Source organism: Aplidium turbinatum, chromosome 14, assembly GCF_918807975.1.
Source record: "Aplidium turbinatum chromosome 14, kaAplTurb1.1, whole genome shotgun sequence".
NCBI classification, from domain to species: Eukaryota; Metazoa; Chordata; class Ascidiacea; order Aplousobranchia; family Polyclinidae; genus Aplidium; species Aplidium turbinatum.
The window spans coordinates 16,660,824-16,688,770 of NC_137485.1; the positions used below are offsets into that span (position 1 = coordinate 16,660,824).

A 27,947-nucleotide genomic window follows, 5' to 3' on the forward strand; every position below is an offset into this window, starting at 1 on the left:
TTGAGGTTCGAGATCCAGTGTAAGTTATTGTTTCTTGTCCTAGCACTATTGTTTCTTGTCCTAGCACTGTTGTTTTCTTGCCCTAGTACCGGTACATCCTATAACCTGTTGAATACCCTAATCCTACAGCTATCACATTTACAGTCATGTCTCATCGCTACTCTGCGAAACAAAACTTAACTTTAAAAAGTCTGTAGAATTATTCGGTTAGGGGGGGGGGCTGTTTTCCATGCAGCCCCAACAGATTCAAAAATTGCTGTGATGTATTCTGTAAAATACCAAAAGAGGTGGAGCTTCAAGGATATTTTTTAGCCAATCAGAGCACTTGAAATCCAAAATCTGGGGCTGCAAAGAATGTTGTCCCAAAGCCATGTTTCCAAACAAATTTTTAAATATTTTAATTTTCAATCCGCAATCCATAAGTGAAAAAAGTAATCGGGTCGGACAAACACAGAGGAAAACATATCTTCCCTTTTTTCTCTTTCTTTCAGGGGGGGCTGCAGCCCTGCAGCCCCATGGCACGAGCCGCCACTGCACAGAACCTCTGATAATGTTTTCAGTGCAAGCCTTTTCCAGGGATATCTAGAGAAGGGGATATGAAGGCTCGCAGCGATTGCCTTATTCTCGTGACACTACCAGGGCGGTAGTTTGTAGTGCTTTAAACATGTGATTCTTTTTAAAATCGTAGAAAGTTTTGTAGTGCAGCTGGTACAACGAGCTACAGAAGACCATTAGCAAATGTAACGTAGAGTATATTTAAAGAATACTTGTTTACAAAGACAGTTGAAAAGTTACCAGTAAGCTGTTTTTTATAACAAAGCCTTTGCAGGAGGCTAGATGTAAAGCAAGTATATGGGTAGTTGAATTAACAAGCAACCACGAGCATGCCGTGAATATCCAGGCCTGATGTTAATAGCGCAATGCAAGTTATTATAATAAGATTTATTAAACTACTGTCGGTGCCAATTGTCATTTTACGATAAACACAGATTATTTACGATAAACAAAAGCCCTTCTATTGTCAGACGTAATAAAAGCCTTCGTACCCCCTTCTTTAGATATCCCTGGCCTTTTCAAACACCTGTAGACAGAGCAACACCATATCATACGGGAACGTTATTCAATCAACAGCGTTATTAATTGAAAGTTTACTGCAAATTTTTAGTAAAAATATTCTGCAAACTAAAAAAATTGTCGCTACAAGGTCGACCGTTGAAAACACAATGATGACTAGATACGAAGCCAACCAACATAACAAGTTACACTTTTTCATCGTTTCAAAGTTGTTGTAACGATGTAAAACGATAAAATGTCATCTGTTGGAAATACGAAAGCACCATCATTGCATGCAGCGTAGCGTCAAACAGGCTAAAAGTAATTTCAAGTCTGCGAGAGATGGAAGTAAAAAGTAACAGCAATTTTTTACGAAAAGTCTCCCAGAAAAGCAGAGAGTGATAAAGAAACGTGGGCCAAGACACTAAGCTAGCACTAGTTTCCCTTTTTGCATTGTTTCAACGTCGCCAGATGTTGATAGGATGTAAAAAATGCAACGTCTGCTCGCCGGGCCATGACAGCAACTCTACTGCACAAAAATGCAGGATTGGCATAAATGGTAGAAACAACGATGAAGGATGATGCTAGTCCAAGTCCACAAAAACTATGTATGGCTGCAATAGCTGAAGGTTGAATTCATAATGATCAGTGCTAGAAGTTGCTTTATACACAAATACTTCTTAAACTACAATTTTACAGTCGAAAACATCACTAGAACACCACAGGATTTTTGAAGGGAAGAGAGGCACATGTCAACAGTTGATGGAAAGGTTTTGTTGACAATTCATTGCACAAATTCCAGCATATGATTGAAAGTGTCATTGGAAAGCAATTGTGAAGTTGATCTAATGTCAAATTCTATCAAATATCCGCAAATATAACTTTCTGAATTGATCGATCAAAAACAAAGGCAAAAAACTTGAAAATCAGGCAATAGCTGGAAGCAAAACTGCGACAAAAACTAACAATTTTCCGCTGGCTACCGTATTTACTTGATTGTAAGCCGCGGCTTATAAAGTTTTTTTTTCCATCATGTTTGCGGCTTAAATTCAAGGGCGGCTTACAATCAAAGGCGGCTTACATTTTTTCTTTTTTGTTTTTGCCTTTTTCCTTGTCGACTTTGCCATAGATGTTTTGCCGTACTGCGTTGTCTGATGCCGACAATTGTGAAGTTGTGACGTGAATTTAAAATTGTCATATGCATTTATGACGTGCATTCGAAAGAAAAAAAGGAGTTGTCAGTTTTATTTATGGTCAGGGTTGCCAACCTTGCGGTTTTCAAAATTATATTGTAAAATTATAAGATCATATAACAGTATTTGCGGTTTACATTCAAGGGCGGCTTACATTAAATTTCTAACACTATCACATGCGGCTTACAATCAAGGGCGGCTTACAATCAAGTAAATACGGTAACCAACAGAGTGTAAAACACAAGATCATAAATATCATTATTATCTGATCACGTCACCGCAGGCTGTTAACTGCACAGCATCCATGATGTGAGTGCCAGTTTGATCACCAAGGTGGCTCAATGTAGGCTGCTGAGTGCATACAATCTGATGCCCTTGCAATTCACGGTTTCATTAGAACTGTAACAAACTGATTTGATCGGACACTGGATTGTCATGCAAGCAATCATCAGGCGTTCGCATGAGATCAATGAGTACTGAGCAACATGTCACTGCAATAATTTAAAGTGTGAAACTTATGGGAGTTAACATATGCTAGTATCATCTTTTAAAGACGGATTGAAATCATTTTGAGATATTCTATTGCAGTAAATGTGGTTCATAATGTAGGTAGCAAATATAGTTTCACTTGTTTAGACAGAAAGACAACCATGGCATAACGTACGTTAACAATGTGATCATTGCATTGCGAAGTTGTAAGAATTCATGCCACAACTGGATGAGCTGCAATGAAATTCACTTTAACATTAAACCTGCAATGTAAGAATAATGGATTGCTTCGTCTGCGGCCGTGTGGGTATCAGTTTTATGGAAGGAAAATAAAGGGAGATATTTCAAATTGCAGATAACCAAATAAAGAAATCCGTCATCAGACGTTGAATTAATGTAAAAATGACGGATTTTGCCGTCTGGGTAATGTTACCAATTGCTCAACAGCTTACTTGCAACATAAATTTTTCTGTTCAAAAAGCAAGCGTGAATACTTGTTGGTGAAAATAAAAATAATTTAATAAGAAATACCGGTTAGTTAGGTTATTCTCAATAAAACAGTCTGAAATGTGCAAACTGAGATAGCTTTTGCATTTAGGGTTAGTTTTTATTAAATTGAAGTAATGTATTTCAGTAAGAGCACAAATGATAACATGATGATAATGAAGAGGAGTGGAGCCCTAAAAAGGTGGGACACATTTGAAAAGTTAGAAAACTCTTTCTCCTGATAAACTGATTATGTGTTAAAAACTTCATTTGATCAAAAATGTAAAACACGTTCAAGCTTAAAATGGCGACACAAATAGGTAAATATCATTGGACTGGCGAGATTCTTTCGTCAAACCACATTCACGCAATTGACGTCACATGCGTCAAATCAATGTCACATGCGCCAAATGAACGTCATATGCGTCAAATAAACGTCACTTGCGCCAAATGAACATAAATGTGTGAAAAACGATGCAACTTTACAAAACGGTCCAGAAGACGAGATCTGTGTTAAATGGGACTCAGTGTTCTTTTCTCTTGCTCTGTGAGGTCTGGATGCCACACATCGATGATGAGAATCAGTCTGTAGGACTCCGCGTACTGCCACACCTCGTGCTCGAAAGAGTCGTCGAATATCAACACTTTACCTTCCTCCCATGTCCTGTACAATTTATTGACATTTTGTTTGTTATATCTCTAAGTATAAAAATTCGGTAGGATATATGTCTGGCAACAATAAAACAATTAAAAAAGATTAACATTTGATAGATACGTTCATTTACTGAAGTCTGTGACTAAACATAAATAAAGCTAAACAGTTTTACACAAAGACAAAAATTTTTAAACATAAAACTTCCCAAGCAGCAGTGCACAAAAACACAATAGCAAAGACTGAGATTACAAAATAAAGACTTTTTTAAAGTTAAAGTAACGTTTCGCCATTCCAACACTTGCCTGAACTCTTCGGCGCAACGGATTTTCGCCCCTTCCCCGGTCTTAGGTATAACTAGGCCAAGATGCATCCTCAGCCTGCAGTTGGTTGGTCCAGTGTGGGCCCACACGTGAGTGCCCGGCTGCATAATACTGGAAGGAAATGAACGATGGTTAGTGAAGTTTGCTTTTTGAATCAGTTTCCAGTAAGTAAAAACCGTTTTTCTCACATTGAATCAAAGTTTGCAGACGTAGATTCTACGTAAAAATCGATCTTTTTTTGGCTAGGTTTACTTTACCAGTTTGTTGTAAAAGTGTTGCTGTGATCGGAAGGATCGTCCAACACGTGACATAAGAAAAAAAAACTAAAAGAAACATCCAAACATGCTCCATCCAGTTCAATTCCGGATTTTTCAAGTTCTTATGTGTTTTTGATATTTTAGTGACCTGTAATTGAATGGTTGAACTTACAATATTTAACACTGTTGTTTCAATGCCAGACTTCTTTACATCGTTTTAACGTCAACGTGTTACGTCTGAACGTCATCGTTTTAACGTCAACGTGTTACGTCTGAACGTCATCGTTTTAACGTCAACGTGTTACGTCTGAACGTCCACGATTGATTGTGTTGCCAATATGCAGCCTTTCTTTGCAATACCCAGACAACAGACATGCAAAAACGGTTGATCTTCTGGCTGGGTAGATTCCACAAACCTGAACTTAATCTGACCCCTGGTACACCCATAAGCATTCGGCATCTTCCCAACGAGTGCGCATGTCTTCGGCAAGCGGCTGCAATCCTTCTGTGGCTTGCCTGAAAACGTCATCACAAGTTATTGACAGTTGGAACGATGGAGCCAACAACTCAGTGGCCGAGTGGTTAGTGTATTCGCCTCAGCTTCAAATGGGCCTGGGTTCGAACCAAGATTAGGACAGACAAAGATTAAAAAAAAAACAGTGCCAATTGTATTCTTTCTAAAGAAAGACAAGACTAGTCAGGATTAGAACTTTGTCGGCATGACAATAATGATAGAAATTGACATGTACAATGACTGAAGGACTAATTATTTTAGAATAGCCAACACTAGCCTATTACACTGGTCAACAAAAAAAAAATTTTTTTCTTGTTGCAAGAGATTTTTTGATCGATTCTGAATGAGTTTTAGCCACTGATTCCAAATCTGCAATCAGATTTTTTCTGCAAGCTCTAGTTTTTATGCAATACACCAGTGGATATTTTGAGGCTTGCAGCATTTGGTCTGAAATTTACAACAAAATTCCAACTATTTAGTTCTGGTTATCACGGCAGTCAAACTCGATTTACAGCGATACGATGATTGGTTTTACAAATGCCAAATAAAAAGTTGATTTTTTTTATTATATTTGTGGCATATAGGCCTACTCATTCCCTCGTCAGAGACGAAATATAACGCCATTCGTGAAGCGGGCCTACAAAGCTTATTTTCAAGTTCCTCTGGGAGATCAAGAGAAGAAATGGGCTCCACATATTGTCTGCCATAATTGCGAAGAAATGCTTAGTTAGAGATTGGACAAAGAAAAAACGTAACGGACTTCCTTTTGGTGTCCCCATGGTGTGGCGTGAACCGAAGGACCACTGCACTGATTGTTACTTTTGTTTGTTTTTCCTGCCAATGCCCTTGGTGTTAATCAGACAAAATATTTCTTATCCAAATATTCCTTCCGCTATTCGACCTGCCCTTCACTCTGAAACGTTTCCACCTCCAGTATTTAATGGTTTTGCATCCTGCGATGATGAAGAAACAGACTCTGAGATTTACCACGACAGTATGGAATGCGAGTATCCTAAGGAAGCAGATGCAGACTCAGAAGGCTCTAATTCTGAAACCATTCAGAAATTTAACCAGTCAGAACTAAATGACTTGGTACGAGACTTATCCAAGCAAGCTGCTGAGCTTTTAGCATCAAGGCTCAGTGAAAAACATGTATTGGACCGTTCCACAAAGGTTTCGTTTTTCAGGAAACGAGATGAAATGTTTATGTATTTTTTTTTCAGAGGAAAAGCTGTTAATTTACTTCAATGATATTCCAGGCCTTCTCGTCCAACTAGGAGTTTCTTCATATGATTCAAGGGAATGGCGCTTATTTATAGACAGTTCCAGGCGAAGCTGTGACAGCTTTTGAAGTGTGTTCTTTTGCACAATGGTAATGCACATGGAGGAGTTCCAGTTGGTCATTCAACTGTCTTAAAAGAATCATATGATGATATTAAGCTAGTCATTGACTTGCTGAAATATCATCAGCACAACTGGATATTATGTGTTGGCCTGAAAATGGTTGGTTTCTTACTTGGTCAGCAAAAAGGATACGGTACACAAAGTTTCCATGTTATCTTTGCATGTGGGACAGCAGAGCTAATGACAAGCATTGGACCCAAAAGGATTGGCCCATATGTGAAACACTTGAAGCCGGCATGCCAAACATGTTAAACAACCCGATTGTAAGTAGATACAAATTTGTTTTCCCCCCTCTTCACATCAAGTTGGGTTGATGAAATAGTTTGTGAAAGCTTGAAGCCCTGATAGCAACTGCTTCCAATATATTGTTCACACATTTCCCTCCATTTCATACGAAAAGATTAAAGCTGGTGTCTTCAATGGACCACAAATTCGTAACCTTGTGCGAGACCAACAGTTCACCGATAAAATGAAAACCAAAGAAAGAGCAGCATGGTTGTCCTTTGTGGATGTCACTAAAAACTTTCTTGGAAACAAAAAGGTTAACAATTACGAGGTTCTTGTGAGCAAAATGCTCTTTGCTTTCCGCGACTTAGGATGCAGAATGACCATCAAAGTTCATTTCTTATTCAGTCATGTGGACAAATTTCCAGAAAACCTTGGAGCTGTCAGTGACGAACAAGGAGAGCGGTTTCACCAGGATCTTATAAAAGTAGAAGAACGTTACCAAGGCCGATGGAATCGACACATGATGGCAGAGCTGGGTTTACTGCTGGAGCATTAAACGAGACTGCCCCCAAAAAGCTTACAAACGCAAGAGCCTCAAACGCCAATTTTTGCCCAGCATGTAGTGTGGATTTCGCTTTCTATTTTCAGCCAGTGAACTTTTCTCACAACATCAAACTTTTAAAGGAGCTTATTTATGCTTGTGATTGCAATAGGTCTGCATGGAGTGCTATGGTTACTACTGTAGTTGTGAAAATGATTCGTTTGTTATGTATATAGTCTATATAGTTTTTGAAATTTTGTTTACGACGCTTTTCGAATGATTTTGTAATGTTTTTTTCAAATATTTCGGTGCATTTCTATCAGTAAGTATAGATCTAAGCTATAGATAAAACGGTTAAGCAGTATTTCAGTGGTAAAAGATGTTTTTTTTCCCATTCATCAAAATATAATTTTTTTGAAAAATATTCAGTTTTTACTCAAAAAAAGAAAAAACAATCAAAATTTGCAAAAAATCTAGAGCTTCTAGACCAAAAATAGCGTCATATTCGGATTCAGCACCCCAAAATTACCCAAGACCAAGTGAACTTGGAAATGCAACAAATTTTTTGTTGACCAGTGTTATCAGCCCATACATTTTATCAAGTCAGAAAAGCCTGTAATGCAAGTTTTCCATGTCAAGGCAGTTCGAGCTTTGGTACTGATCATATCAATATGCTGTTACAACACGTGGCAGGGCCAGTACGACAAAAAAACAGTTGACAAAATAATAAACAAACTTGTTATGACGCAGTTTCAAATCGATGAACACGTGGCAGTCATACAGATCTGTTTGACATATAATATAATTTTGTTAATTCTTAAAATTGCTTTGCATCGAGACAAGACACGAGTACCTCTTTGATAGAGCGTCAATTGCTTCCAATCTCCAGTGTTCTTTAAGCTCTCCTCTTCAGGGAGGAAGAGACCCTTGTCCGTGTCCATGATGCTGAGAGCTTCATCTCGTATCATTTTCCACTTCTTTTCCAATTTCTAGATGTCAAATGTGGCGTTAAAAAGAAATCATTTTACTCTACAGAGTCCATGATGTTTCAGCGACAGTTTGAAAAACAAAGCTTGCTTAACGTCAAATTTAAAAAATTAGGTTATTGCGTTGAGAACAAAATCTGGACAGTAGTATAACGAGAGGTTTGTACAAGGAGGGGGGTAGGGTCAGTTGATTTAATTTTTAATAATAATGTGTGTGTTTTTATATTGCGCTGCACCATTGCAGATGTACTTTACTTTCAGCGTCTTTGGTAATGACTAATGACCCAACAGGGTATCCAACCCATGTCCACCGATTAAGAGGCAAAAACTCTGAAAACTAAGTCATCGAACCGCTGTAACATTTTTGACAAAAAAATGTCCCCACTGCCCGTGGGTGATTTTTTCAGCGATGCTTGAGCATTGAGCAAAGCTATCTTAGGAAACACCATCACACGTTTCAAGCTAATAAGGGAACAAAAAACCTGCTCTTGCGCTCAGAAATCTCCGTACCTTGACATAATGAGTGACTTGTGCCTCTTCCGGTGTCCAGAAGGGATGGGACTTCAAGCGGTCAACGTTGTAAAGTGAACGTTGATACTTTGACAGAAACATGCCTTTGTCTGCAGCGCGTTGATAGATTTCATTGGCCTGGAAAAGAATTCGTGATGTCACACAGTTGAGGTGATGACGCATCAACCAGCTGACAGAGATTACCATTAGTACATCGTTTCAACGGCTAGAAACGTGCAACGTTGAAACAATGTAAAAAAAATACAACTTTTTCAAACCGAGTATGTTTTAATCCAGTGGTGCTTTCATGAGAGCGCTGTAGCTTGGAAATCAACAGTGGAAACTATTGTTTTCGTTCTTAAGTGAAATTGCACATTTTAGCATGCATTGGCACTCATTAATTAGGCTATACGTTTTTGTTGCGACGCAAAAGCTATCTTTTTATGTGGGGGCTTCAAATAGTTACTGACAAAATACAGTTGATGTGATAACTTCATCTGATTTTTACCAATATAACATCAAGTAGTATCTTCGCAATAAAAACACCTCTTGTCGTTAACATCACAAGTTGCAGACACTAATTATTCCGGAGTTAAATTCTTTATAGGAAAAACTGCTCATCTAAGCACGACACGAAGTTTTAAAAAGGTGACTGGGGATTTAACGCCTTCCCAAGGTTTAGTAGGTCGGTTAACTTATATAATCCTCCTGTCCTATGTTTTGTCATTTTGGCATGAGGTACGTCATCAGTATATTACGTCATCGCTACATGACGTCATCACTAACTAAACAAAAATTACCTCTTCGCTTCTGTTCGTTCTGTAGAGCGCATCACCGAGATGGAGGTAGAATTTACCCTCCTGTGTTCCTTCCTCGCCGCTATCGATCCCCTGCTGCAGGTACTTTGCCCCTTTCACCCAGTCCCCACCTGTCTTGACAATGAACCCGTAGTGAACTTGGGCGAACCCGTCCTTCGGGTTTATGCTGAGAGCCTGGATAAAGAAAGGATCGGGACTGAACTTGAAGATGCGTATAGTATATATTTTATCAGTAGAATATTTTAATTTTTATAGGTCGCTGTCAAATTTAAAAACTACTTTGCTACATTATCAGTAAAAATACAGTAAAATGTATATTTTCAAGATGATTGCACAGTCGATATGATCAAAAGTTACTAGACTTCGGCAAAAATCTCAAAACCCATCATTTTGCATAAACTCAGCATCTGGAGAGTCGCGTACAAGCTAGAATTTGCACATGGTCAACCTACCAGCTCGTACAGCGTGGCTGCTTTGTCGTTCTTCCCAATCCACAAGTAACAAACTCCCAGTTTATTGATGACGCGTACGTCACGGTTGAACTGGTTGTACAAGCCTTTGGCTGTCATCAACGCATCTTTCACTTGACCTGTCACAACGTTTCAATTTCGTAACATGTTAAAAAAATTCAACTCAACAAAAAAATTGTGATCCAACCAAATGTAAACGTGTGTTAAATTATGACATATGTTGTACAATCACATTACAGACCTGGTCAGCAAACTATTTCTTTTTTTCACAATAATTATATTAGAAGTTAGCATTTTTTTATACAAATATAGAAATAGAAATAATTTTCTGACTGGGGAGCCTGAGTTACCCAAGAAGTGATGTTTGTCGATTTTTGTCAGAATGGCTTCCTTCTTCAAATTATCCGGGCAGTAGGGATGTTCGCCAACCTAAGTGACAACGTTGAAACGACGTTAAAGAACATCAATTACAAAAATGATTTTCATAACAAAAGTCGTTTTAAAATCACAAAGAAAAAATTAAAGGTTTGATAAAGTTTAAGTTTTATTTTTAACACAACAAAAAAAGGTTGAAATAGTAGATGCAAAATTGAAAATGTGAATCATATCTCTGCAAATGCCTAGAAATTTCGAGACAGCATCGAATAAGCAATAAAGAAAAAATGAGTTTGCGTTGTTGAAAAGCTAGTTATAAAATAAGAAATTGTAACTCAATCCACACTAGACAGATCAGTTAAACAAAAACTGATTTCAAACCGACACAGAGTAGAAGATTTAAAAAAAAATAGTAAAATAAATAATCTATTTTTTAAATAGTTCACAACGAATGAGTGCAAGTCAGAATCTACTTCGCTCTCCTCGATAACTTTCTTCAACTTCTCCGAGATTCCAAACAAAAAATAATTTACTCCAGCTATCGGTTTCAGTAAATGAAATTCTTTTATTTTTTTCACTATTTCATGTTTTTAATCGGCGCCGTTTTATTTTTACAAGTCACGTTAAATCATTCTAGTCAGTGAAATAGAAGATGCTTAAAAGTAAAACGTTTTCTAAAAGAACATTGTAAGTACTTGCCTTGCCAAGAGTAGCGAGACTTTCTATCAGTAATTGATTATTTCTTTCTTGTTCGGCCTGGATGAGTAAAGCTCTAGCTTTTCCGTACCTGGAAACACAAGTATTTTGAAGTCATAGATTTGAACATTAGACAACATTTCCAAACCAAATGGTGAATGATGCTGTAGCCTACCAACATATCGCTACGCGAATGGCATTCTTGCAACCTCGTTCGAAGTTGTCACATTACATGTCAGTGATTGTGTGGATAGATCATGCACGAACTCTGCATGGATCACTGAAGCATTTAGTTGGTTGACCAATTTGATCGTGAACAGTTGCAAGCAGTTCATTGACATTCACCTTTCGGTTTTTAACACATAACATAGCGTAACTTAACCTCCAAAGCACAGGAAAGTTTCTATTTTCAAATAAAAACTACTAGTTTTACTCACACAGCCCGTGAACTTAAAGGATTCGAATCCATCAGTTTTTGAAAGAATACAGCCGCCTCCTTTCCTCTCTTCCGATCCAATAGACGTTCTCCTTCCTCTAGCTCCTTTAGGATGGGTTTATCCTTGATGGTGGTGTACGGATTGGTTTTGGAGTCCTTTTTATTTGCTACAGAAACAAAAAACAATGGAAGGATTTTGAAAGAAAGGCGTTCTGATAGCAGCTAAGAATAAGCAAAAATAATGCTGAAACAGCTTTAATTCGTGGCTAAAACTAAAATGTAAATGAAGGAGCTCGATCTAACATCACTAAATTTCATTTGAAAAAACAGCATTGGAGTAAAAAGGCAGAAAAGATATTAAAAAACGTCCATTGAATTGAAGCTGAATTTTAAACAAATGTGCATGTAATTTTGTAGTGTTTGACATTTGGAAAAATGAGATACAGAATCTCAAAGAAAATGTGAAACATCGACTGAACTGTTGCAAAAAAAGAAAGAAAAAGAATAAGACATAGGCTACAACAATATGAACCCACTAACCTGTTAACTGCTTGGTAAAGAATTGAAAAGTTGGTTGAAGAAATAAAAAAATAGACTTCCTCTGCGAGAAGGAAAAGAAAAAACAAGCTCTACTTTCGAAATAAGTTTTCCCGTAGATAAAGACTGCGCAGTGTTGCCAGATTGCGCTACAAGCCACTTATCAAATAAGAGAAAAACTGAGCCATAGCTTGGTTGAGGCTTCTGCAGCTGGTCCTAGTGGAAATTACGATAGCGTGATGACGACTAACGAACAGGTTTAGGGATCTTGATGACAAAACTTGTTTTAAATACACCACTACTAGGCTAAGTTCGGGCTATTGCAGTCAGCATGCTCGACTTTTAACTAACCCAAACACATTTCATTGCATTTTGCTACGTTTGCGTGAAACCAACCTTAAAAAACAAAATTCTCATTCATGAACGGTAAAGCTTTTGTTTGCCGATTTATTTATGAAACTATAACTTTTCATTTCTCATTCACATAACTACAACACGAGATGCTTGTCACGTTGATGAACATTAAATCAACGAAATTATCAACTTACTTCACATCTATCACTTTTTTATTTTCATAAATCATTCAGTTAAAACACGTTCACAATTTCATTCTCTTAATTCATTCTCAAACTTTCTAATAAGAAATAAAATTACTTTGTTCAAAATAAAACGAAGGATAGCTTGACAGTTATCACTGTCTTCATATCACTTAAACGTTGCACAACCAACAAAATACGTAAATTTTACAAAAAGCAATTGGAAACACCGCATGATGATGCGGTCAAGAAAAGTCGCCATTTTTTACATAGTTTTATTGACAAATCATTTGAATAGTGCAACTTTCACTGACCAGGAGGCGACGTGAATTTTCGTTTGACAAACGCTGTAATCAATCATGTAAGTGTTGATTTTGTTAGTGATCTTAAGAACGTTATCTGACGTAAAGTCGACACAAACAGGTATCAACTTGGTAACATTTTTGCCGGACGAGCAGCGGTTTCCCAAAGCATACAGCATATTTAAGAATACAGCAACACAATACAGGCGTGGTACACTACCAGCATTATAAGAGTTATCACTATGTTCGTCCATATTCCGTTGAAATTGCTCACCAAGGAGCGTGACAGGGTTTGCGTCCAAGGATACAACAATTCGAAGCATTGAGTTATCACTCTGGAAATGCTGCGGTGCGCGTGGTACAGTTTGTGGTACATAGCGTTGAATACTGAGGGCAAGTTTTGCAATGATATTAAAAGAGAGTCAATTAGGAAAATAAGTTTGCTTCTTAAACACAGCAACGGGCCGGATAGAAGGATTTTGTGTTTAGATGAAGATCTTGGGCAAAAGTATATCTTGTTGATGGGGAGGCGTGCAATTGAGGGTCTCTCGAAGAGACATCTCGAGGCTCTTCTCCAGTCTTTAATTTTGTTTGTGACAAGAAGAGACGATGACTTTATTGGGATGATTGGAAGTTTCTGGAAGACAATGACAGCAAGCGATTTGTTGGAGAGAAGCAATGAAAACGTTATTCTGTGGAGTCTAGCAAAGACGTTACTTTTTCTCAAGACATGGTACTTTGGTTTTCGGTTCCGGAGATTGCAAGAAGTTGGATATTTTGTGCAAAAATTCTCTGGAGGAAACACATCCGACAGTTCCGACTTCAAAAAGATCCTCCTATCATGTCCTGGTTTTAAATCAAGCTCGCCTTGCCTTGAATGATAAAGCTTGTTCTGATGTTTCAAAGAAGTGCTGATATTTGTTTTGGTTTTAGGTCCGAGGTAAATGTCAATCACTTTTCTCGCAAATAATTTCGAAGAGAATCCTATCAAAGAACTCTTCCTTTCTGCAGGGTGCAAAGAAACAGTAAGATGCCTTTTACGATGCACTACGTGGGAAAAAGGCGGCATAGATTTCTTTATCCGCATCACCGGAAGAACGGAAATGGATTGGCGGATATTTGAAACGGAGTGATTTCGATGATTCAATGGAATCTTTTTCAAGCCTTGGCCGGTAGTCGAGTTGTTATTCTTGAGAACACCGTTAGGAAATTCTCTGACATTGGTGATTTTATTCATGGGATTCCTCCGAATTACCGCCTCTCTTATCGCCTTTGCTCGTGGAGTGGCATTGCTCGTAGAGGCAAACGGTGCTAAGTTTGCTACTTTTTTAACATTAGGATTTATTGCTGAAAAACATAGTGAAGGCCTTTCCATACTCAAAGTGGTCCAATGATTCTTCTTAACAGTCGTTGAGGCCGTTCTATCTTCACGGTAACATGGCAAATTGAACACAAAACCTTGGCTTTTCACTGTAAGTATATTAGCTTGTTCTATGCTTTGGTTTTGTGATGAAATAGAAATCTTTTCTCTATTACTTGGTACGATTATTGGAAAGCGTCGATTTCGCATTAAAAAATTAACATCCACACTCGAAGTAACATTTAGAGGCACCGTGGATACTATTTCAAATTTCTTTACTATATTCTTAGCTTCACAGCAGGATATAGTCCGACATCGAGAAACTGCATTAGGGCAACTATCTGTTGCTTCTGCTTGGTGTTTCGATAACAGCGGTGTACAAGGGACGTTCGTAACAGGAACTGTGAGTTCGGGTTGTTCTTTTAATGTTGTTTTAAGATGAAAATCAACGACTTGGGTATTGACAGCAAACCTTGGGTGTTTGGTAGGATTGCTGCTTTGGCAACATGAAGCATCACTGCGTCCGATCAACCGACTACCTAGGAAAGCAGGCAAGGAAGAGAAAAAAGAAAACAAGAAGGGAAGAAGGAAACAAAAAAAGGCTGAAAATTTGTGATAATCACAAAAGATCATCATGTGATCAAGTCAAATCTACCCAGACAGCAAAATCCGTCATTTTTACATTGATTTAACGTCTGTAAACGTTAAATAAATTTAAAACGATGGGTTTTGCTGTCTGGGTAACAACTTGCAAAGAATAAAGTAAATTTATCTAAACCAAATTTAGTAAAAAATCTGTGCAGTGGTTGCAATATCGAACGAAGCAGTGGTCATAAGCACGAAGCGCTACCCACCTGAATTTGCAGCCTTCTTGGCCTTGCTCTCCTGCGTCTTTTTAGATGTTTTTGTAGATTCTTTCGAAGATTGAGAACGTTTTTGAGCAGTTTCTTCTGACTTTTTGGTTTCTGTCGACTCCTGTTGAGAGTTTGTGACACAAAACTTTCACAAGAGAATTTTGAATACCAACTAAATGTTAACATGTGAACTGCCTCTGTGGCCGAGTGGTGCGAGCGTCTGACCACCGCTCCAAAAGTGCGATACACCGCGGTTCGATACTTATCGCGTGCATACGATTGTTTCTTGGCAAGAAAGTTAATGACCTTCTTGAAGCTAGATACAAAGATTGGCTTCCCTGCTTTCTCGTCCCCTGGATCAAAATCTTTAACCACAGGGCGTTTGCCTGGATCATCAAATTACAAACTGACAGGCATGCCATAAAACGAACTGAAGCTGCAGGTCTGAAAAAGCTTCACAAGCCAGTTACTCGTTCCATTCAGCTACTTTAACATGACATTAAAACTAAAGAAATAAAATCACAATTGAAACAACAATACCTTCTTCATATGTTTTGATTTTATTTCTTCAGCTATTTCTTTGGCTTTTGCGGCGATATCTGTATAAAATTGATACGGCTTAAAAAAAAATCTATATTAAAAATATAAAAAACTGGTATACAAAAGTGTTAAATATGTGTTATGTGCTGCCCCATATCGACAAGCAGAACCGGGTTTCATAAATGCTTTTATTTTCCGCGTGGTTTTATTAATAGTTTTGTTTAAATTGAATAGTCATGTTTGGTAAGACAGCAAAAGTATGCAAAGTAGTAAAGATATTTGCTTCTTGTTAAAGTTCAAATCTTGTTTGCTTGAATCAGAAGTCTATTGCAAATTTTAACCGTTTCTCTTGTTATGTAATTAAAATTAGACTTGATAAAAATTAAAAGAGCCTTTATTTTTGTATTTTTGTGGATAACATGCAAACGCTTTCCAGATAAAGAAATGAAAAATCAAATATTTAAAAAAGGCCTAAACGAACAAAGTAAATCAAAAAGATTTTAAAATGCAATTTAAAACACGGTGGTGTGCAGCAATAAATGCATAGTCACTGTTCAATTACTTTAACAATACAACCCAGCCCAGAAATACAACAACTGCATATCAGTTGAAAACTAACACACCTTCTTTGGAGTCCAGTACTATGGATTTTTGATTGACCTGAGAAAAACAACCTTGTGTTATGACTATGTTCCGTCGAAAATTGAGTAAAATTGTAGGAAAAAACATCATTAGATCAGAAATGAATGTCTTGAAATCTTTTATACTTTTTCTGAACAAGAATCAGTAGAAAATAGATCGATATGTTATGGTTAAGCAATGGGAAAATAAGTCTGTGATAAAACAGTGCATGCATTGCCATTTCATTAAATGCATTTCTTTAACTTGGGTTGTTGCATGTACTGTTATCATATTCACTAGGAAGCTACTTTCGCAGACACCTTTACAAAAGAACTCATTCTTTTTGAAGGTTTTGAAGAGGTAGATTAGCTAAGTTGGTTTGGTAAATTGATTTTAATGCCTGACTAGCTGTTCCGATGAAGTAAAACGTGTTACTACCAAATTAAAAAATCAACTTTCCTTTAAAACTACGGTTGTTAGATTGATAGTAAGTTTCATATTTCCAGGCTTTTCACAGATTCCCATTGTTTCACTGTCGCACAACGTTAAAACAACATGCTGTTTTTCAAAAACTTTTGGACAAAACTAACCTTCTGGTCTGCAGCTTGTTCTTGCTTTTTCGTTTTCACTGAAAAAGAAAAATTGAAAGTAAAAAAGTTTTTAATGAGATGAGACAAAAACGATCACAAAGTAATTGAAATTTTTCAAAATTGTTTCAGTGCTTTAAGTGAAACCACTTTTGTTTTGAAATTTTTTATGCCTGTTTCATTAAAACCCTAAGCTGGACGCCGGGCTCAATAAAATACATGCTAACAACATCTGTGCATGTCACCTTTTTTTATCGATTATCAACTTGCACATGATTAATACAAGCCGCCTGAACTTTAGCGCAGACAGCAGAAAAACATCAAAACTTGTACTGTATTACAAATAAGTGATGTGGAAGACGCTGATGTCTATCGACCTCTGTTCTGGTTTCTTGATGTTACTGAGAAGTGTAAGTTATTTCAATCTTGCATAGTAACATCTAACATGTACAATACACGATAATCACTTTCCTGTAACCTGCAAACTGGATGGCCAATGGCATGACATGGAAACTTACATTGGTCGTCGGCGGGTTCTGCATTTCTTTTTTCAACTTCAACAGATTTTTCCAATCCTGCGGCACAGAAGCGTTTGAGACTTGAGCATCGACGTAAACGAATGCCACAAATTTACAACAAAAAGAAGAATTTCAAGTTTATTTAATATTTGAGAACGTTCCGACAATAAACAACATAACAATACAGTATTACAATTTAAGCAACAATTACTTCGTTTTTACACGTGTCAAAGTTAGACTGGCAAAATAAGGTAAAAAATAGGTAAACACGACAACTGCTAAATATGTCAGCAAGTCCTCTGACAACACTTAATAATACCGCTATTGAGCTCATTTAAAGAATAGTAAAATTAGTAACTAATCAAAAGACATGTGTTTCAACTACTAAAAGCGAGTTTGACCTCAGGTCAGAGCAGTCAAGTGAATTCAAGTGCCATCTGTTGTTGTAAAGTTGAAACAAGCTGTTTAGGATTATTAAAATATAGAGCACTACTACTACTGATGAAGTAAGCCACTGTATGACCTCGGAATGGCCCGTTTCGGTGAGTCCGATCCCTTAACGGGGGATTTTTTCAATTTTTTTTTTAAATTCTCGGGTACCATAGCCTAATTAATTATCATTGCCGTTTTAGGGTTAGGGGTTAGAGGTTAGGAACTCACCGAATCGGACTCATCGATTAAGCTGTGTTGCTGCGCTCTTGAAATGAAGTGAGTGTTCGTTTATGAATTGAAACAATTTAACCAGATGTCGGGTAAATAAACAAACAAAAAGATGGTTTTACCCATAAATAGACGGTGTGCTACGATTTTGGAAGGATAGAATCTCGTTAACGATTCGGTTGGATGTATCTATCACGTATTCTCAAGCAATTATCCGTCGCGATTCAATGATCGACAACGTGATAAGTGGCTATTCAGGTTTGGTGACATATTACGATTGACAGCCCCAGACAGCAAAATCCATCATTTTTACATTGATACAACGTCTGCAGACGTTGAATCAATGTAAAAATGACGGATTTTGCTAACTGAGCGGCTTCATGGTCGCTTGAAGAACAAGACTTTCACAAAATTGCAACAGCAAATTATACAAGAAAATCAGTAGAGTCAATATGAGTGAAATGGTTTGAAATTTGTTTTGGCGGCCTTTACTTAGATTTATATTCTTACAGTACCGTGTTCATTCTGCTGAATTCATTTTGCAGTTGTCGGAGGTAAATTCAAGAGACAGTTTTAACTGATTCGAAGTCCCATTGGTTCAAAAACGACCTTGGTAATATTTTTGCTAAGAATTTCAGGTAGTCACAGCCAAGCCAAATATTAAAACTGAAGGGAATACGTAATTTGTCGACAAACATATAAATAACTGCTCAATCAACAAAATCCGCCTTTGTTATGTTATTGCAAGATCTGCAGACGTTGAATCAATGTAAAAAGCAGATTAATTAGCCGAACGTATAAAGAAACGCGTTGAGACTCTAACTTATGACAAAAACTATACAAAAGCTTGATAGGCACCGGGCTTCAACGTATTATTTAGTAATAAGGCAAGTTTGATGCCACATACGGTAGGTCGTCTTTTCAAACGGAGATGTGCATGCAACTGCTCTTCTTTTGTCGACATAAAGAGGTCCGTCTGCTCTCAAAGTCAAAGAATTGAAGAAAAAAAGGAGATTGAAAGACAATGAAGATGAAAAAGATAAATGAAGTTATTCTTGGAGTAATTTAGTTTAAATAAAAACAGTTAAGCCCAAAATATAAGCAATAAACTAATCGTCCAACAAGCGATGTTAAATCGAAACTATTTTTATCTTTTCATTGAGATAGATTAAAAGTCCTGATAGTTTTGCTCTTTCATTTCATTTAAATTGCAAATTAAGTAGCTGTGTAGTCGAAAAAATACAGTTGAAGCTGTAATTTCTACTCAAAAGTTCCACCAGAATGACCACTACCGTACTACAATCACTTCAACGTTTAAAAGCGCTTAATTGATGGAAGATATAATGGCTTTAAGCAACGCGTGGCGTTGCTTTAAGTCACTTACACCGCAAAACACTAACTTAGCAGTTTAGTGCTTTTTCACATCATTCAGCGTTATCTTGATGCGTACACTGATTCCATGTCTACAGACGTTGAATCAATGTAATAAAGCACTGACTTATTAGCTGCAAAAACAATACTTCTACAATAACAAAGAACACACCTTTGACTGTGAAGAAAGAAGAAATAAAATCGTCAAGTCCAATTAGAAGGTTCCCTAATGCACGGAACGGATGCCGGAAAGCAGGATACTGTGATGGATATAGAAGAGAAAGGCAAGAAACAACGTCAGATGACGTCAAAGAGGAGGTGCGAGCTGACGAAAAGTAAATATGAAAATGAATGAGTCAAGTCAAAAGGAAAAAGTATTTAGAGTTGAATGAAATGGCTTGTCTGACCGCAAAAAGGGATATACTGTAGCTACACGTTGGCAAAAAAAAATTATTTCGATTTATACCGAACAGCATAGCGATTGATATGAATTTGAAAAAGCTAAATTGATTATTTTGAATTGAATCTGAAAATCCACTTCTCTCTATTGGCTGATACAGAACCTCTGTAATTAAGGATGTTTAAGCATTACGTGGCCTTGCATTCAAAAACGCAAAAATTAGTAGTTGATGTCTCCAAATATAAAGGTAGAAGATTGCACTTACTGAAAGTCATAATTATATTACGTTTCACTTTTGTGGCCAGTGCTCGCCAGACACACACAATTTGTTTTTGCATCACTTTAAAGTCGACAGACGTTTAAGGAATGTAAAAAATGAAACTTGTGTTGGCTGGGTAGTTTGGTCTACAAACAGTGCAGTCATGTCTGATCTGGTAATTGAAGAAATCATGGAAAAATTATAATGTATTTTGGGATGGTCTTAAAGTTGAGGTTGTAAAATGTATAACTGATGTGGCATGTCATGTACACGCGTGTCGCGTAAGCCGAACATGTTTGATCATTCGTTCGCACTCTATTTCAACTGTTCCAACCAAACCCACCCCTTGAAAAATTATTAACCTGTTACAAAGATTGTTCAAGAGAAAATAACCTTAACAACCTCTGGGTGACTGTGCTTGATGAGGTTGTCCTAGCACTTACCTATCATGGCTTTGTAATCTATCACGCCGAAATATGCAGTGGCGGCAACACCCCACGTGGCAATCACCATGACAACGAGAAAAATAAGCGTTTTGTTCGACGACTTTCCGGTTTGTGTCCTTTGCTGTGATAAAATAAACACAAAAGTTGTGAATCAACGTAGGCTGAACGGCTTGCAATTGAGTGCAATTTGAAGATGTTTGGAGGCATGGAAATCTGCTCTTCCAGCGGAACCTCGAATCAGAGTATAGCCCAGACAGAAAAACCTGTCATTTTTACATTACAGACGTTAAATTAAAGTGAAAATGACAGATTTTGTTATATGGGAGTGGGTAGGAGTGCTCAAAAGGAACTCCGTATTTAAGAAATTTATTTCGCTTTGAAGCGAAACCAACACAAAGGGGTATTGCGTCGAAACAAAATTTCGTTTCAAGCATCTCTCCCAGGCAGCAAAAAACATTGATTCAACGTCAAACGTTGAATCAATGCAAAAATGACGGATATTGCTGTCTGGGCTAGTGCTCTATCCGGGCAGCAAAAGTTATCTTTCGATGCTGAAACGATGAAAAATAGCAACTTCTTCTGGCTGGATAGTGATAAAACTGAATGTGAAGGCACGGAAAGCACAAATTCTCACTGGTGCATAAAACTGAGATCGGATAACATGTAACGCAAGTAGTCATAACTGATTACTCTCATAAAGTGAAGCACCAGCACAAACAAGAAAAATGAGGAAATAAGTCAGGGTTGCCAGATGCCCAAAATAAAAAAAGCCAAACTTGCCTAAAAAAAAAGCCAAATCTACTACAAACTCTAACAAGCCTATGTTTTTCCTTAAAAGACACAAAGCTACCTGTAAACTAGCTTATAAGAAACAAAATCAGTCGGGAAAAGACATTAAAAGACAAAAATAACAGTTTAACAATATCCTAAAGCGACTGGGTCTGTAGCGAATAGACAAACATAGCAGACATCTAGTAAAGAAATTTAAAATTGGATCATCGTCTTCTTGCAGCACCCGCAAAAGACCTTTGTTTCCTGAACCTTCGTCAACTTTGTCAGTTTGATACATGTTCTTTGATGTAAACAAAGATAGCATCCTTGGTGTAACGGTACTTTGAAGTGTTTACAGCATTGCTTTGAGGAATTCAAATGCGTTTTTATTCTCAGCAATGAGTCCAACATTTACAACCGCATTCTATTTCTCTCCTTTGTTTTGGTCAAAGTGACGGTAGAAATAATCCCTTCTACAACTGTGGTGGTCAGAAATAAAAACAAACTGATCTGTTAAACAAGACAAAGCATATGTGGCCAAGTTTGCAAATCCATGTGTACCTGCAGAATTTGTATATGTTTTGACACCAATCCAAAAATCTGCTGTATCTTTTGGGATTTTTCCAGCAAATAGGCTACTTCAGTTTCAGATGACCAACCAGTCAATAAAGCCTATCTTCCTGTATTGTTGCTCTATTTCCTGTACATTATCACCTTGGAGAAATCTCACTGGCAACTGATCAAAGAGGACTCGAGCAGTTTGGGAAAAGACTTTAGATAAGTGCAAAGCACTTAAGCCTTGAAAAATCATCATCATCCCATCACAACATGTTACGCTAGTATTTATTGAGTTAGCACTTCAAGGTTTTCAAGGCAATTTTTCTCTTTTTGTTATACTGTAGTTTGATCTCTTCTTAACATAACGCTCATGAAATTTTTGAATGAAACAAAAAAAAGCCTAAAAAAGCCAAATTTCATTTGGATTTTTTTTTCAAACAAAAAAATCCAAAGAGGTTCAAAAAAAGCCTAAATTTTCAAATTTGGCTTTAAAAAATCCAAACTGGCAACCATGAAATAAGTGATGTCAATGTTTAAATGGCCTACACGGTGTGACGCAAGAGTTTGTACCGTCGTGGCCATGGTACCGTCAAGGTGGTAACGAAGAGGTTTCCGTTTCGGTTCCACCCGAAACAGACTTAAACCAAGTTCGCCAACGCAAAAAAAAAGTATCTATTTTATTATTTACAATTGTTTTCAATTTATTTTTTCAACAGGATTTGGACGTTCTGTTACGTGGAAGCAATTAACACAAATGCAGCCCTACGCAAAGCGGTCAGTCGAAAAAGAAAGATTAAATTTTATCATTCTTTAACCTCTTCATTTGCTGAACCCACTAATACGTCATGAAGTAACAGAGCCGATATGTGTTGATAGATGAAAGAAAGCAGACGCATGTCGAAAAGTTAATTGCAAAGCTTTTCTAGGGTGTTTCGTTCTGCCAAGTATGGAAAATATTTAGAAAGTGATTTCACAAAACTGGCAATGAAGTGTCCAAAAATGTTGCTAATCTAAAAATATGTACCAAAACAATTCCTACCTTTGACTTTTCATCTTTGCTTTTTCCATTGCTTTGATCTAAATACATATTTGTGAAAAAAAATGCTATGAGATAATAGCCTTTTGAAATCACAAACTTTGCCAGACGGTGTGCAAACTTGTAACTTTGCTATGAGGATTACCAAATTTCCTAATCTATAATAATAATCCAATAAATTGCACCAACTAGAGTCATTTAATACTTATTCTTTTATTTTACTCTTGAATGCAAGGTACGCCGTATTGCTATAGATGTGACATGTGAGTTGCTCGACTGAAAATAACAAGTCATCCTGTAAAAATAAATTGTTTAACTATAGCCAGCAAGTCTATATTGAGTATCAATTACCTTCATGAAAACGATTTCTAACACCTTGACTATGTAGGTCCCTATGGTTTTGTGCCATCTCTATGACTGCTCACTGATAAGTGAATAGCTAAAGAGTGGTTAAGCCCTAAATATACTGAGCTGTCATAGACGTTATATATAGTTTGAATGAGTGGAGAGTAAAAAGAATACGCTTGCTACCGTTGAAGTACCCAGTCAGCAAAGCATTGGTGCAACGTCTGTAGACTTTAAAAAAGACGAATTTGTTGGCTGAAAAATCAGACGAGTTATTTTTGCATCTATGCAGCGGGCTTCAACGTTACGTGATTTCGAAAGTAACACCGTATATGATCAACTACTGATGAACAAAGCAGAAAGTGTATGTTAGCGACAAGATTCTTGGGAATACCCATCAGGATGTCTGCGGAATGTATTAAGAAATCGGCCAATATAAATGCTGCGTTAAACCATTGCTGCAAAGCGTCTAAATCGCTTGCTAGTACGACAGTTCTTTGGCAGGGAAGACAGGCCAATGCAATGTTGTTGACGAATTTAATATGTTATCCAACAAGGGAGCGTTTTACATTCAATTAAGCAAACTGTTCTGTGATGTCCTACGGACAATTCGTGTACAAAATAAGCTAATCGTAACATGTTTTCCAATTGTGATCACCAAAAGCACCAAAAATACTGTGCTTTGGTGTTTATCTGTGCAATATTTATTTATTTTTCAACAGTTTATTTAACGTTTCAAAATTTGTGTGTATTTTATACAAGAAGCACTTTGACTAGAAAACCGTAAGATTCTTGGGTTGGTGCACATGTATTTGACTTGTATTATCAAAAGGCAAATGAATATCTCTCTAAAAACAACGTAGCGATGTGATATAAGGATGTCGCAGTGGCAGGTAGGACTACTTGATTAAGAAGCAAAAAAGTTTTTTTTTTTGGCATACTCAACGACCTTGTTGCACCGAAAAATATGTTAGGATTGTAGTAAGCAAACACAATGTCAAACTGAAAGATGTTGATGTAGTCTAATTATTGTTTGAGGGTTTGTTCTTTCAAATGATATGGGCTACTTATCTTTCAAATGATACTTAATTTAGTTAATAATGCAATAAAAACGCGGTAGAAATCTGGGACAAACAACTAATGGCACAGGAAAGAAAAAAATATATTTCAATGAAATAAAAAGTGAAAATCTGAAGGAAACATTTATCAACAGTGAATGTGCTGATCGGGTCTGCTACTATTCGGCTAGTCCAATTCGACTGCAGTCTTTTTTAGCAGAAGGATTATGGTTAGATTTTCAAAAATTTGCCGAATAGAGAACTAGCCGAGAAAGACTGTACCCGAATAGGGAACTAGCCGAATCGGACCAGCCGAATCGGACTAGCCGAATCGAACTAGCCGAAACGGGCCATTCCTTGATGATCAACACCTTGTTTAAACAAAAAAAAAATGCACAAAGGTTATTAATCAAATTCAGTGTTTTCTTACAGGGGAGTGAAAGTGTAGAAACGAACACAATTGGGAGCATCTAAACACAATAACAGAACTTCCTGAATTACAAAAGTTTACTTATTTGAGCTGAAAGCATTGCACGTAGAAAAACTAATAACCTGCATGAGTGGGTTTTCTTTTTCTTGCTTTTGAAGCCATTTTTGATATTTTGACTTTATTTGATACCTGTAAATGCATAGTGGTAATTACAATCGACAGAATCTTGAACAATTGTACACTTAGCCCTAAAAAAATTTAAAATAAAAACACTTAAGCTTGTTATGGGATAATACAGAAAACATATTTTTTGTTCTACTGTTGTTTGTTTGTCGTATCCTGGCTTACACCCGGTGATTGAAGATTTAGATTAAGTGGACGAGAAGGCAAGGAAGCCAATCTTCATGTCCACCGTCCTTCAGGCATGTCTTTAAGTGTCCTGCCACAAACACAGCAGCATGCTCTTGAGCGGTGTCGAACTAGCACTCTTTCGATTGCCGTGCCAGGGTTCTCACTACTCGGCTATGCAGCCGGCTGTTTTCAACAGTTACATATGGTGAATGATATTAGGAAATCTGGTAGACATATGGCAATAGACCTCAAGCTGTAATTGTATCAAATTTTGTCATAACACTATGACCCTCCAGTTGTCCACCTTCTTTTTGAGTGAGCAATCCCCTACTTCTACCATCCCTAATAAAAATCAACACCTTTACTTTTGTATGTACTGTGATGAACAAACAAAAAACTGTTGTAAGACCTAACACCATGTCAGATGTTTTATTGCAAATGCAGGGAAAGCGCAGAAAGTTTATTCATGGGCTTTAACCATTCAAACAAAAGCAAAAAATGAAATACTGTTCTCTGTTTTTACGAAATTGTGCAGTAAAGGAAAGGGTTGTCTTCTACAAACAACCAATTGAAAGCTGGCACAGAAGTTGTTAGATATCAGGACAAGCAATTTCATTCTTATTTCTTTGTTTTTGTCAATTTTATTAGGTTATTAGAGTTCTTCCATTATCATGGATTTCATTGAACCTCAAAGTTAAAAGAATCCCTTCAATGCATCAACTTATTCCACACAACACATGAAAGGAACTTACCACAGAATATAAAAAAGTATGCAAGTCCTAGTGTCAAAAACACTGCAATGTAGAAAAACTATGACATTTACAGAGTCGTCATACAATATTTGTGACCTCTTACTGGCAATTTTGAACTAAGTACAAAGCGAGAAAAGTAGAATTAGGTATTGAGTTTCCTTTATCGAGAGGTGTTAGATAATTTTTGCATTTTGCATCCAATATTTGCTGTTTTGATTTTTACAATTTAATTATATATGATGAATGATGTTACACAAGTCCTGGAGAAATTACTATAACTACAAGTAGAAACTTATCTTGAAATAGATTCAACTTTATGTTATTTAAAAAACAAGATACTAGGCTACTCTATCAGATGCTTTCAGGCAAAAACACAGACTACTATAAAGATTTGTAATTTGTTTTTAATAAAAATACGCAACCTATAATCCTATAGCCTATGTATGTGCTGAAAGCCAAGACAAAATCACAAATTGATGTTGTGTGGTAACATCTCTTTCAAACTGCGTCAAATTTTATAGACAGTTGTTTTCAAACTAATTTTGTGGCAAAAGTGAAATAATATGCTGAAATTATATCAAGAAAATAAATACTGAGCGTAAAAACATTACTTCTTGGATTGTAACATATATAGTTGTTTTTTTCACACCAACCCAAAATAATATTGCAAACTTAGATTGAAAACCATGTACCATAGTCAATGCGATGTAATTATTGTTAATACCCAGATCAATGAACAAAATATATACCGGTACTTGGTACAATAGCGCTGGCTCCCCATAAGAAATACCACAAGTGTATTTTAGTGTAAAACATTCACTGATTTCATATTATACTTTATCTGTGTTATTCTAATGAGGTGTTACGCCAGGGAAAAAAATCAATGACCTGTGGGTCACAAAGCATCAGTGACATGCATTTTAATCAGGGTCGTAGGCACAGGGGGGGTGGGGGTAGGGTCAGTTATAGAACATGGTACCATGTATTCAGGGAGCTTGTGTACAAGTCTCCGCCCTGGTCATAAATGCTATCACTTAACAATACGTCAAAGATTGGAATCGACCAAGACATATGGGTTGAAGTGTGTGAACAGTAAAGCAAAGGTAGTTTTATCCTACTGTATATATTTGGTCAATTCTTGTCTATGACATCATGGTATTTTTTACCAGGGCGGAGACTTGTACACCAGCTCCGTATTCAGTAGTAAAACCATTATTTACTTTTGTTTTATTAGCCTACCATACTAATAGAATTTATTGTAAGGCCTGTCATTCTTGTGATTAAATCCAACACTTAATGACTTACAATTTCAAAGCTAAATAATCAAATTAAAATCATTTAACACAACTTTGGATTCATCAGTAGGCTTAGCCACTTTTTTTCTACCTTACATAAGAATCATTTGAAAATAGAGATTTTAAGTATTTAGGACATGTCCTGCAAATAATCTGATTCATTGCAATTGAACTAGTCAAGGCTATTTAACTACACCGACTTTACAATTTATTATGCAGGAATATAAATGCTACGTCGGTATGAATGACTTCACAAACTTCCTTACCGGAATCTCCAAAAGTTTAACAAATCCTCAAAACTCCTCGATTTTTCAATGTTGTGTGATTTCAATTTTCAAATGTTTACGTGCAATCACTTTTGCACGAACTTCCGCAAAATATTCTCACGGTCATTGCAGAAACCGAGACACATTATTATCAAAAATTTATTCAATGAAGTTGGTTGCCTCTCAGCACCAGGGCCTCCGAGAGAAGTCAGCACTGGTCGGGAAACAATACGAAAAATGGGCCCCTGCATGTTCGTGTTAAGCTGAAATTAGCCTACTTTCCTCAACATGAAAAGAACTTCGTTCAATGTAAAAATCATCAATAATAATTAATCACTGGATTACACTTGCAGCAAAAATGCCATTGAGGCTAACTATTTTGTCTAGAAAGTTTTGTAAACACACAATAGGCCTACAGGCAACGAAAATAGTTCAACCAAGCATTTAATTCAGGAGTGTCCAAACTTTTTTCCCACGCGAGCCAGATTTGATGATAAGTGTTCGCGGGCCAACAGCCACAATAATTTTTCTGAAAACTGCAAGTTGAATTTATATGATTTTTGTGTGTCTGCAGCCGGGTCTGCAGGCCAAAAATAACACATTGTACACAGGGTTGCATTCCTGGGGGGGCTCGGGGGGCTCAGCCCCCCGAAAAACGAAAAG

At 36.9% G+C, this 27,947-nt stretch overlaps 1 protein-coding gene across 3 annotated transcripts; it reads right to left on the bottom strand.

Annotated features, from left to right (window-relative positions):
* Window positions 1–403: 403 nt before the first annotated feature.
* Window positions 404–27,338, bottom strand: LOC145783050 (aspartyl/asparaginyl beta-hydroxylase-like). Of its 3 annotated transcripts, XM_082594818.1 has the most exons (21): window positions 27,285–27,338; window positions 24,743–24,809; window positions 22,791–22,828; window positions 20,420–20,543; window positions 19,490–19,642; window positions 18,854–18,922; window positions 17,287–17,343; window positions 16,772–16,809; window positions 16,184–16,220; window positions 15,561–15,619; window positions 15,021–15,141; window positions 11,433–11,598; window positions 10,999–11,086; window positions 10,275–10,353; window positions 9,907–10,043; window positions 9,437–9,628; window positions 8,637–8,774; window positions 7,994–8,129; window positions 4,870–4,969; window positions 4,179–4,307; window positions 404–3,885 (listed from the first exon to the last, which is right to left on the bottom strand). In XM_082594818.1, the coding sequence occupies exons 2-21, from the start codon at window positions 24,780–24,782 to the stop codon at window positions 3,735–3,737; spliced, it is 2,052 nt and encodes a 683-aa protein (XP_082450944.1). In that variant the 5' UTR covers window positions 24,783–24,809; window positions 27,285–27,338; the 3' UTR covers window positions 404–3,734. The 3 variants fall into 3 exon arrangements, with proteins under 3 accessions (XP_082450944.1, XP_082450942.1, XP_082450943.1); XM_082594816.1 differs by lacking the exons at window positions 404–3,885; window positions 4,179–4,307; window positions 4,870–4,969; ... (5 more) ...; window positions 10,999–11,086; window positions 11,433–11,598 and adding an exon at window positions 12,657–14,705; XM_082594817.1 differs by lacking the exons at window positions 404–3,885; window positions 4,179–4,307; window positions 4,870–4,969; ... (7 more) ...; window positions 18,854–18,922; window positions 19,490–19,642 and adding an exon at window positions 12,657–14,705.
* Window positions 27,339–27,947: the final 609 nt, after the last annotated feature.